General features: G+C 39.2%; 1 protein-coding gene across 2 annotated transcripts in view; it reads left to right on the top strand.

Moving 5' to 3' along the window:
- Positions 1–13,125, top strand: part of RELN (reelin) — a 519,467-nt gene that overhangs the window by 475,183 nt on the left and 31,159 nt on the right. For both annotated transcript variants that reach the window (XM_023192552.2, XM_023192551.3), the window contains exons 50-52: positions 239–495; positions 4,591–4,745; positions 12,644–12,858. In XM_023192552.2, coding sequence (XP_023048320.1) covers positions 239–495; positions 4,591–4,745; positions 12,644–12,858 — 627 coding nt within the window. The remainder of the gene's footprint in view (positions 1–238; positions 496–4,590; positions 4,746–12,643; positions 12,859–13,125) is intronic.

Genomic DNA, 13,125 nt, shown 5'->3' with positions numbered 1-13,125 from the left:
ATTGGTAGTTCCAGGATACTTGAATCTGTTCACATTCTATTTCTCTCAATTTAGTGACTACTGAGACTTCATAAAATTAAGCCAGTTAATTACGGTTTTTGAAAATTATTTTAGCTAATGTCCCTCCCTCACCCACCATGTGACGTATAGTATCTTATGGCTGGTTGTAAATCTTTTACTCACAGGAGATATTTGACAAGGGTTCTTTCCCACACCCTTCCCCATCATTTTCCTATAGATTTGTGAATATCCTTCTCCCTCCTGATGCTAAAGAGATTGCCACTCGCTTCCGCTGGTGGCAGCCAAGACATGATGGCCTGGATCAGAACGACTGGGCCATTGACAATGTCCTCATCTCAGGCTCTGCTGACCAAAGGACCGTTATGCTGGACACTTTCAGCAGCGCCCCAGTGCCCCAGCACGAGCGCTCCCCTGCAGATGCCGGCCCTGTTGGGAGGATTGCCTTTGACATGTTTATGGAAGACAAAACTTCAGGTAAATTATGCACAGTGCTAAATAAAAAGCCCAGTGGAAATGCAGTGGTTTGGATTTGGGTCTTTTCAAAAGAGCGAAGTGTAGAACCTTTTCAGATGTTCCAGTGTGCAGAAACACTGAAAAGGGTGTCATCCTTTTGTTCCTCTCAGCTTTCCTGGTTGGCATTTTAACTAAATCTTTTCTTTCATTCAAGCCAGCTAGTGTGTTTTTATATATAGCAATCTATAATTTTATTAACAGGATGATTTTCTTCTCTTAGAAAATTTTCAGTGTTTCCTGTTTTCTATTTTGGGTAGAAAGCCAAAGATTTCTACCCAAATATTCTACCCAACAAATGACATTTCCCAGTCATTTGTTTTAATATCTGAAGACAAGTATTTTGTTTTGCTACAGGGCAGATACATTTGTAATGGCATTTCATGTCTTAGGTCATGTCCCAGGTCTTGCTTGTTACCCTTCATTCCCCATAGGGGTTTTCAATGATCCTGGTGAAGCAGGAAGGACCTCTTTCTACTCCTCTTTTTTTTTTTAAAGACAGTTTCATTATTTTGCCTAGGCTGGAATGCAATGGCACAATCCCGGCTCACTGCAACCTCTGCCTCCCAGGTGCAAGCAATTCTCCTGCCTCAGCCTCCAGACTAGCTGGGATTACAGGCATGCGCCACCATGCCCAGCTAATTTTGTAATTTTTGTAGAGATGGCGTTTCACCATGTTGGCGAGGCTGGTCTCGAACTCCCAGCCTCAGGTGATCTGGCCATCTCGGCCTCCCAAAGTGCTGAGATTACAGGTGTGAGCCACCACGCCCGGCCTATCCTCTCATTTTTAATGTTTTCATTTCATGACACTATTCTGGTCATCTTTATAAAAAGTGCTGTCTTGTATTAAGTATGTATCTTTGCCATGCCATGTATTTGGTTATACTACATGAAACATGGTATCTTCAGATAAAGCAGTGATATTCATTATGTATCTCATACTAACATGTATCTAAACAGTAAAGATAGATATACTATTATGCTAGTATTGATTCAGACGGTAGAACTCTGTCACACCCAGCTCAGCCCCTAGCATCTTGCATGGAAAGGACAGTCATTTTAACAATAATAAGACTGATAAGAATCTTCCGGAGGAACAGCATGTCCTGGAAAAAAATTGAAACTTGAGGAATTTTAAAAATTTTAACTTTAGTTAATATTTTATTGTAAAAGTATACATGTTCAAAATGTGAAACTGAGAAAATACATAAAATCATAAATAAGGATGAAAATAAAAATCACTCAGGGGATAACCATTGTCAATATTTTGGCATATATTCTTAGAGAACTTTTTTGAGTGCATTTACATAAACATATTTTTAACAAAATTATAGTCTTAAATTATATATGTCATAGCTTCTTTTTTGTTTATAATTAAATCCTCATTTTCTCATATCCTTAGATATCTTTGAATATAAAATTTTAGTAGCTATATACTCAATAATACTGAATATTTAGGTTAATTTCACTAATTCACTAGTATATCATGTGGCATAACGTAACAGCAAATATTTACTTTGAAACTCTTGTTTTTAAAAAAAAAAAAAAGAAAAAAAAACTTGTAAACAGAAAAAGCTTAAAATGTCCCTCACCACTACTAAGTGTCATATTCTCTTAAGAAGGTATTGAAATTTGCTTACATAGATCTAGTTCAGAACGTTGCTTCATTACTCACTTATTTTTTCCTGTATAATGGTTTACATAAGTGAGTTTACAATCAGAATAATTCAAACACTGCTTCCATATGAATAAAAGTAAGCACAGATTAGTTATTCAAGTACCTAAAATGCTGATTTGATTTTATGTTTAATTAGCGATATACAATTGAAGAAACAAATTTTCTAGCTCCTGTCTGTCTTGCAAAAATGAAGTTCCTAGAAACTAACGTGTACATACAGAAGTAGTTACTAATACTGCAGGAGACACACGTGAGTTAGTTGAGCAATGCAAGCCCTCTTTCATCAGGATTGCAGAGTTCTAGCATAAAATGATGTGCCCCAGAATAAACTAGCTCAGAATATTCTTACTGGAATTCAAATTTCTGTGCGCTTTGATTCTTGAGTCCTGTATCTGTGATGTAGGACTAAATGTGGCTCCAAATCCCTCACAGTAGAAAAATAGATAATGGCATTGCAATCACTATTTGAATCCCAGAGATAAGCTACTTGTTGTGCAGGCATATATGCTCAGACAAAATCAAAAAGACACAATATGGGTGAAGGCTGAATTATAACTATTTGGTCTTTTCTCTGGATCCTCTGAGGCATCAACTGTGCTGCTTCCATAGTGGCTCCAAGCCTCCAGGCTGCACCTGTTCAGCTTCCCTGGAAATGCTGGGACTAGCCAGAAAACTTTTAGAAAAGAATTGGACCTATAAAATCAAAGCATGTTGTGAATGAGATGCAACATATATTATGGATATGTTTAATTTCTAACTTTTCTGGGATAAAATTAATGTAAAATCACCTCTTCCAGAAGAGAGAAGGAACTGTGAGGGTTGTGGAGGAAGGGGTTGAGAGAGAGAGAGAGAGAGGATCAACACATAAGATGTACTCTGCATTAATCAATTCATAGTCTTACTACTTAGGTTTTCTTTAGACTCTTCCAAATCTATTCCTTCAGTAGTATTTTGCTGAGTACATTTCCTCAAAGTGTTAACTGTTAATCAGGTTTAGGAGTCAAGACTTACTAAAAGAAATATTTATCCAGAATACTTGAATATCCATACCTAAATAATCAAATATTAAGAACATTACGAAGGTAAATTTATAACAGTATTATCTTAGAATCCTAATTTCTTAAATAATCTCTTTAATAATATTTTATTTTACTTTTGGCCAAATTATATATAGCTTCACATTTTAGGACTTAAAATTAGCCTTTATAACAAGTTTGTTATAAACTCATTTGTTATAAACTCATTTCTTAAACTCAAAAATCATTTGTTTATCTAATTAAATAGGGTGGTTGCCAGGATCTGGGGAAAGGGGAAATGAGGAATACTTTTTCAATAGCTATAAAGTTTCTGTCATGCAAAAGAAATAAGTTCTAGAGATCTGTTGTACGACATAGTGTCTGTGGTTGACAGGATGATATTGTGCACTGAAAATATGTTAAGAGGATATGTCTCTTGTCAGGTGTTCTAAACAGCAACCCCCCAACAACAAAAACACACACACACAAAAGAATGCAAGGAAATTTTTGGAAGTGATGGATCGATTTGGTACCCTGCTTATGGTGATAGTATCATAGGGTGTGCATATTTCCAAAGTCATCAAGATGTATATTTCATTTTTTAAAACAAATTTTTTAGAGACAGGGTCTCACTCTGCTGCCCAGGCTGGAGTGCAGTGACACAATCACAAATTACTGCAGCCTTAAACTCCTGAACTCAAGCAGCCTCCTGAGTAGCTGAGACTATGGGCATGAACTGCCACACCAGCTAATTTTTTTTTTTAGCAGTCAGGATCTTGCTATGTTGCCCAGGCTGGTCTTAAGCGATCCTCCCACTTCAGCATTTCAAAGTGCTGGCATTATGGGCATGAGCCACCATACCCAGCCAAGATGTATATTTTAAAAGTGTGTAATTTTTGTATATCAATTATATCTTGATAAAGCTATAAAAAAAACTCATTACAAGCTTTTTAGTTACCCAGATAACACTTTCAGAATTTGAGTAGAAGTAGTGAACTCTCTTCCCTATCCTGTTATTAAAATTATCTCTCCTTCTTTATATGCTACCTAAAAAGTTAAATATCTGTCAAAAAATTAGTTATTTCCTTTTGATTTTCATTTACAATGCATACAATATACTTTTTTTCATGTGCAGAGTAATATCTATGGTGCTGTGTGTACTAATATCAGACAAAGGGCATATATCTCAATCCTCCTAGTATTTACATTCCTGAAACAATGTGTTTACATTAATGTTTTGTCTATAGAGTATATACAACATGAGCAGTTTCTACTTAAAATAATTCTATGTATTGCTTAAAGTGAACATTTGCTCAAAGTATTTTTGTCACAGATTTGTCATAAAATTTTGTTTTCTGTTTTAAGTCAATGAGCACTGGCTATTCCATGATGATTGCACAGTAGAGAGATTCTGTGAGTCCCCTGATGGTGTGATGCTCTGTGGCAGTCATGACGGACGGGAGGTATATGCAGTAACCCACGACCTGACTCCCACTGAAGGCTGGATTATGCAATTCAAGGTGAAATGTTACGATCTTGGCTATATAAACAACCATACATTAGCAATATAACAAATCAAAAATATCAGAGAAAAGATCTCACATTTCATTGACTTAGTATATACTTTGAAAAGTAAAATTTACTATTAAAGTAATATACAACTCAACTATATATTGCTTAATGATTAAAAGTATTTTATTTCTGAACTATTTCAAGTTGAAACTTTTTAAAATCTTTTTTATTATACTCAGGTTTGTTATGTAGGTATACATGTGGCATGGTGGTTTGCTGCACATCAAACCGTCATCTACATTAGGTATTTCTCCTAATGCTATCCCTCCCCCACTCCGACAGGCACCGGTGTGTGATGTTCCCCTCCCCGTATCCGAGTGCTTTCGTTGTTCAACTCCCACCTATGAGAACATGTGGTGTTTGGTTTTCTGTTCTTGTATTAGTTTGCTGAGAATGATGGTTTCCAGCTTCATCCATGTCCCTACAAAGACATGAACTCATCTTTTTTATGGTTGCATAGTATTCCATGGTGTATATGTGCCACATTTTCTTTATCCAGTCTGTCATTGATGGGCATTTGAGTTGGTTCCAAGTCTTTGCTATTGTGAAGAGTGCTGCAATAAACATACATGTGCATGTGTCTTTATAGTAGAATGATTTGTAATCCTTTGGGTATATACTCAGTAATGGGATGGCTGGGTCAAATGGTATTTCTGGTTCTAGATCCTTGAGGAATCACCACACTGTCTTCCACAATGATTGCACTAATTTACACTCCCACCAACAGTGTAAAAGCATTCCCATTTCTCCACAGCCTCTCTAGCATCTGTTGTTTCCTGACTTTTTAATGATCGTCATTCTAAGTGGCTTGAGATGGTATCTCAATGTGGTTTTGATTTGCATTTCTCCGATGACCAGTGATGATAAGCATTTTTCATATGTTTGTTGGCCACATAAATGTCTTCTTTTGTGAATTGGCTGTTCATATCCTTCGACCACTTTTTGATGGGGTTGTTTTTTCTTTTTCTTTTTTTTGAGATGGAGTCTTGCTCATCACCCAGGCTGGAGTGCAGTGGTGCAATCTCAGCTCACTGCAAGCTCCGCCTCCCGGGTTCACGCCATTCTCCTGTCTCAGCCTCCCGAGTAGCGGGGACTACAGGTGCCCGCCAACGCGCCCGGCTAATTTTTTGTATTTTTAGCAGAGACGGGGTTTCACCGTCTTAGCCAGGATGGTCTCGATCTCCTGACCTTGTGATCCACCCACCTCGGCCTCCCAAAGTGCTGGGATTACAGGCGTGAGCCACCGCGCCCGGCCGGGGTTGTTTTTTTCTTGTAAATTTCTTTAAGGTCTTTGTAGATTCTGGATATTAGCCCTTTGTCAAATGGATAGATTGCAAATGTTTCTCCCATTCTGTAGGTTGCCTGTTCACTCTGATAATAGTTAATTTTGCTGTGCAGAATCTCTTTAGTTTAACTAGATCCCGTTTGTAAATTTTGGCTTTTGTTGCCATTGCTTTTGGTGTTTTAGTCATGAAGTCTTTGCCCATACTTATGTCCTGAATGGCATTGCCTAGGTTTTCTTCTAGGGTTTTTATGGTTTTAGGTCTTAACATTTAAGTCTTTTATCCATCTTGAGTTAGTTTTTGTATAAGGTGTAAGGAAGGGATCCAGATTCAGCTTTTTGCTTATGGCTAGCCAGTTTTCCCAACACCACTTATTAAATAGGGAATCCTTTCCCCATTGCTTTTGTCAGGTTTGTCAAAGATCAGTTGGTTGTAGATGTGTGGTGTTATTTCTGAGGCCTGCATTCTGTTCCATTGGTCTGTATATCTGTTTTGGTACCAGTACCATGTTGTTTTTGTTACTGTTGCCTTATAGTATAGTTTGAAGTCAGGCAGCATGATGCCTCCAGCTTTGTTCTTTTTGCTTAGGATTGTCTTGGCTATGTGGGCTCTTTTTGGGTTCCATATGAAATTTAAAGTAGTTTTTCCAATTCTCTGAAGAAAGTCAATGGTAGCTTGATGGGGATAGCATTGAATCTATAAGTTACTTTGGGTAGTATGGCCATTTTCACAATACTGGTTCTTCCTAACTATGAGCATGGAATGTTTTTCCCTTTGTTTGCATCCTCTCTTATTTCGTTGAGCAGTGGTTTGTAGTTCTCCTTTAAGAGGTCCTTCACATCCCTTGTAAGTTGGATTCCTAGGTATTCGATTCTCTTTGTAGCAATTGTGAATGGGAATTCACTCATGAATTGGCTGTTTGTCTGTTATTGGTTTATAGGAATGCTTGTGATTTTTGTACATTGATTTTGTATCCTGAGACTTTGCTGAAGTTGCTTATCAGCTTAAGGAGATTTTGGGCTGAGATGATGGGGTTTGCTAAATATACAATCATGTCATCTGCAAACAAAGACAATTTGACTTCCTCTTTTCCTAACTGAATACCCTTTCTTTCTTTCTCTTGCTTGATTGCCCTAGCCAGAACATCCAATACTGTGTTGAATAAGAGAGACAGGTGAGAGAGGACATCTTTGTCTTGTGCCTGTTTTCAAAGGGAATGCTTCAAGCTTTTGCCCATTCAGTATGATATTGGCTGTAGGTTTGTCATAAATAGCTCTTATTATTTCGAGACACATTCCATCAATACCTAGTTACTGAGTTTTTAACATGAAGGGCTATTGAATTTTGTCGAAGGCCTTTTCTGCATCTATTGAGATAATCTTGGGATTTTTGTCATTGTTTCTGTTTATGTGATGGATTACATTTATTGACTTGTGTATTGAACCAGCCTCGCACCCCAGGGATGAAGCCAACTTGATCTTGGTGGATACGCTTTTTGATGTGCTGTTGGATTTGGTTTGCCAGTATTTTATTGAGGATTTTCGCATCGATATTCATCAGGAATACTGGCATGGAATTTTTTTTTTTTTTTTTTTTTTTTTGTGGTGTCTCTGCCAGGTTTTGGTAGCAGGATGATGCTGGCCTCATAAAATGAGTTCGGGGGGATTCCCTCTTTTTTCTATTGTTTGGGATAGTTTCAGAAGGAATGGTACCAGCTCCTCTTTGTACCTCTAGAATTCGGCTGTGAATCCATCTGGTCCTGGGCTTTTTTTGGTTGGTAGGCTATTAGTTATTGCCTCAATTTCAGAACTTGTTATTGGTCTATTCAGGGAGTCGACTTCTTCCTGGTTTTGTCTTGGAAGGGTGTATGTGTCCAGGAATTTATCCATTTCTTCTAGATTTTCTAGTTTATTTGCATAGAGGTGTTGATAGTATTCTCTGATGGTAGTTTGTATTTCTGTGGGATCAGTGGTGATATCCCCTTTATCATTTTTTATTGCATCTATTTGAGTCTTCTCTCTTTTCTTCTTTATTAGTCTCACTAGTGGTCTATTTTGTTGATCTTTTCAAACAACCAGCTCCTGGATTCATTGATTTTTTGAAGGGCTTTTCATGTCTCTATCTCCTTCAGTTCTGCTCCGATCTTAGTTATTTCTTGTTTTCTGCTAGCTTTTGAATTTGTTTGTTCTTGCTTCTCTGGTTTTTTTAATTGTGATGTGAGGGTGTTGATTTTCAATCTTTCCTGCTTTCTCTTGTGGGCATTTAGTGCTATAAATTTCCCTCTACACACTGCTTTAAATGTGTCCCAGAGATTCTGGTATGTTGTGTCTTTATTCTCATTGGTTTCAAAGAACATCTTTATTTCTGCCTTCATTTTGTTATGTACCCAGTAGTCATTCAGGAGCAGGTTGTTCAGTTTCCATGTAGTCGTGTGGTTTTGAGTGAGTTTCTTAATCCTGAGTTCTAATTTGATTGCACTGTGGTCTGAGAGACAGTTTGTTATGATTTCTGTTCTTTTACATTTGCTGAGGGGTGCTTTACTTCTAACTATGTAGTGTGATGTGGTGCTGAGAAGAATGTACATTCTGTTGATTTGAGGTGGAGAGTTCTGTAGATGTCTATTAGGTCTGCTTGGTCCAGAGGTGAGTTCAAGTCCTGGATATCCTTGTTAATTTTCTGTCTTGTTGATTCTCGTTGATCTAATACTGACAGTGGGGTATTAAAATCTCCCACTATTAATGTGTGGAAGTCTAAGTCTCTTTGTAGGTCTCTAAGAAGTTGCTTTATTAATCTGGGTCCTCCTGTATTGGGTGCATATATATTTAGGATAGTTAGCTCTTCTTGTTGTGTTGATCCCTTTACCATCATGTAATGCCGGTCTTTGTCTCTTTTGAACTTTGTTGGTTTAAAGTCTGTTTTATCAGAGACTAGGATTGCAACCCCTTCTTTTTTGTGCTTTCTGTTTGCTTGGTAAATATTCCTCCATCCCTTTATTTTGAGCCTATGTATGTCTTTGCACGTGAGATGGGTCTTGACTCTTCATCCAATTTGCCAGCCTGTGTCTTTTAACTGGGGCATTTAGCCCATTTACATTTAAGGTTAATATTGTTATGTGTGAATTTGATCCTGTCATTATGATGCAAAATGGTTATTTTGCCCATTAGTTGATGCAGTTTATCCATAGCATCAGTGATCTTCACAATTTGGTATGTTTTTGCAGTGGCTGGTACTGGTTGTTCCTTTCCATGTAAGTCTTCCTTCAGGAGCTCTTATAAGGCAGGCCTGGTGGTGACAAAATCTCTCAGCATTTGCTTGTCTGTTAAATATTTTATTTCTCCTTCGCTTATGAAGCTTAGTTTGGCTGGATGTATAATTCTGAGTTGAAAATTCTTTTATTTACGAATGTTGAATATTGGCCTCAACTCTCTTCTGGCTTGTAGAGTTTCTACAGAGAGATCCACTCTTTGTATGATGGGCTTCCCTTTGTGGATAACCTGACCTTTCTCTCTGTCTGCCCTTAACATTTTTTCCTTCATTTCAACCTTGGTGAATCTGACGTTTATGTGTCTTGGGGTTGTTCTTCTTGAGGAGTATATTTGTGTTGTTCTCTGTATTTCCTGAATTTGAATGTTGGCCTGTCTTGCTAGGTTGGGGAAGTTTTCCTGGGTAATATCCTGAAGAGTGTTTTCCAACTTGGTTCCATTCTCCCCGTCACTTTCAGATACACCAATCAAACATAGATTTGGTCTTTTCACATAGTCCCATATTTCTTGGAGGCTTTGTTTGTTTCTTTTCACTCTTTTTTCTCTAATGTTGTCTTCTCGCTTTATTGATTTGATCTTCAGTCTCTGATATTCTTTTTTCCACTTGATCAATTTAGCTATTGATATTTGTGTATGCTTCACGAAGTTCTTGTGCTGTGTTTTTCAGTACCATCAGGTCATTTATGTTCTTCTCTAAACTGGTTATTCTAGTTAGCAATTCATCTAACCTTTTTTCAAGGTTTTTAGCTTCCTTGCATTGGGTTAGAACATGCTCCTTTAGCTTGGAGGAGTTTGTTATTACCCACCTTCTGAAGCCTACTTCTGTCAGTTCACCAAACTCATTCTCCATCCCATTTTGTTCCCTTACTGGCGAGGAGTTGTGATCCTTTGGAGGAGAAGAGACATTCTGGCTTTTGGGATTTTCAGCCTTTTTGTGCTGGTTTCTCCCCATCTTCGTGGATTTATCTACCTTTGGTCTTTGATGCTGGTGACCTTTGGATGAGGTTTATGAGTGGACCTCCTTTTTGCTGGTATTGATACTATTCCTGTTTGTTAGTTTTCCTTCTGACAGTCAGGCCCCTCTGCTGGAGTTTGCTGGAGGTCCATTTCAGACCCTGTTTGCCTGGGTATCACCAACAGAGGCTACAGAACAGCAAAGATTGCTGCCTGTTCCTTCCTCTGGAAGCTTCATCCCAGAGGGGCACCGCCAGATGTCAGCGGAGTTGTCCTGTATGAGGTGTCTGTCGGCCCTTACTGGGAGGGGTCTCCCAATCAGGATACACAGGAGCCAGGGTTTCACTTGAGGAGGCAGTCTGTCCCTTATCAGAGCTCAAATGCTGTGCTGGGAGAACCGCTGCTCCCTTCAGAGCTGTCAGGCAGGGATGTTTAAGTCTACTTGAGCTGTGCCCACAGCACCCCTTCCCCTAGGAGCTCTGTCCCAGGGAGATGGAGGTTTTATCTGTAAGTCCCTGACTGGGGGCTGCTGCCTTTTTTTCAGAGATGCCCTGCCCAGAGAGGAAGAATCTAGAGAGGCAATTGGCCTTGCTGAGCTGAGGTGGGCTGCACCCAGTTCAAACTTCTGGGTGACTTTGTTTACATGGTGAAGGGAAAACCGCCTAGTCAAGCCTCAGTAATGCCGGATGCCCCTCCCGCCACCAAGCTTGAGCATCCCAGTTCGACCTCAGACTGCTGTGCTAACAGTGAGAATTTCCAGTCAGTGAATCTTACCTTGCTGGGCTCCGTGGGGGTGGAACTCGCCAAGCCAGGCACTGGAGGGAATCTCCTGGTCTGCCAGTTGCAAAGACTGTAGGAAAAGTGCAGTATCTGGGCCGGAGTCCACTGTTCCTCCTGGTACAGTCACTCATGGCTTCCCTTGGCTAGGAAAGGGAAATTCCCTGACCCCTTGCAGTTCCCAGGTGGGGCAACACCCCACCCTGCTTCAGTTTGCCCTCTGTGGGCTGCACCCACTGTCCAACCAGTCCCAATGAGATGAATCGGGTACCTCAGTTGGAAATGTCAAAATCACCCACCTTCTGCATTGATCCTGCTGGGAGCTGCAGACGGGAGCTATTCCTATTCGGCCATCTTGCCAGCTCTCTCTCAAATTGAAACTTTTATAAGAGTAAATGTGTTCCTGCTCGGGATGAAATACTGATAAAAATATCAACAATAAAAATGTAGGATACTGATTATAACTCCCTGAGTTAAATCATTATGACTTAGGCAATTTGTTTCATCAAGAGAAGATTAAAGCTATAATGGTTATTTCTACTTTTTTTTCCTCTTACCCATCTCTCCATAAATACAAACTATAACTTAGAAATTTAGGTTAAATAAGACCTTTTTTTCTGAGATGGAGTCTCACTCTGTTGCCCAGGCTGGAGTGCAGTGGCACAATCTTGGCTCACTGCAATCTCCGCCTCCCGGGTTCAGGCAATTCTCCTGCCTCAGGCTCCTGAGTAGCTGGGATTACAGGTGCACACCACCATGCCCGGCTAATTTTTTATTATTAGTAGAGACAGGGTTTCACCATGTTGGTCAGGCTGGTCTCAAACTCCTGACCTTGTGATCCGCCCGCCTCGGCCTCCCAAAGTGCTGGGATTACAGGCATGAGTCATGGCCACCAGCCTCTACTTTTTTTTTTTTTTTTTCACAAGAACATTTGGATGTTTCTGGAGAAAAAAAAAAAAAATAGAAAACAAAGGCATGATTAGCATTAATGTCAACATCAACTCTGGCTAATATTTAGGCCAAGATTTTATGTGAACCAATTTATTCTGTCTACCTAAATCCCACTGTAATAACAGCAATGTCACATCATGGCTATCACCATTAATGAAGGGTACTGTGCCTTGTTTAAACTACCTTCAGTTATTATTTCATCTTACTTGTAGTTGAAAGTGTTGTATTGAGTCATAAATTATACAACAAAATAGTAAAATTGGTAAAACTGTTAGCAGTCCTTCTTGGTTAAGTATTCTGCCAAATAGAAGTGCCAGACCATTAGCACAACTAACAGTTTGTAGGAGTGAGCCCAGGCCTTCCAAGGCATTCAGCCAGCATGGCAGAAGCATGGGGTCTAAGTTTCTCTCCAAACCCCCTACACAATATATTTGGCACTTTCTATAATTTGTCACCTTGGGCAATCATTTCTCTGTCCGTTAGCAGAATAATGAATCTGAAAATACAGGATGAATGTGGTAAAGTGCGTATCAAGTGATCAGCAGCTTTTTTGCTGCCAAGTCCTTGGAGAAGAATCATATAGTTTTAATACCTTGATCTTGCTTTTCTGTTTATTAGATCTCTGTTGGATGTAAGGTGTCTGAAAAAATTGCCCAGAATCAAATTCATGTGCAGTATTCTACTGACTTCGGTGTGAGCTGGAATTATCTGGTCCCTCAGTGCTTGCCTGCTGACCCAAAATGCTCTGGAAGTGTTTCTCAGCCATCTGTATTCTTTCCAACTAAAGGGTGGAAAAGGATCACCTACCCACTTCCTGAAAGCTTAGTGGGAAAGTAAGTAGAAAACCAAAACAAAGCTTGGTTCCAAGCATCCAGAAGCCCATTAGGTACACTGTTGTCAAGCCTGAAATTATGTGTATTTGTGGGAAAAGTGCTTTCTTTCTCCCTAACTCTAAATGTTCTTTAATTGGTGACTTTCATCATAACTTCCATGATGAGCTAACTTCAGACCTCAATTTGTAATCCTCAGAGACTTGGCAAAATGGGCTTTCGCAGACTCTTCTGTTTTCCATACCTCAAATGGGAACAGAGCAATAATTT

Source organism: Piliocolobus tephrosceles, chromosome 8 (genome assembly GCF_002776525.5).
Source record: "Piliocolobus tephrosceles isolate RC106 chromosome 8, ASM277652v3, whole genome shotgun sequence".
In the NCBI taxonomy this organism is placed as follows: domain Eukaryota; kingdom Metazoa; phylum Chordata; class Mammalia; order Primates; family Cercopithecidae; genus Piliocolobus; species Piliocolobus tephrosceles.
Note: the sequence above shows the minus strand (reverse complement) of the source record. Positions and strands in the feature narration are given on the sequence as shown.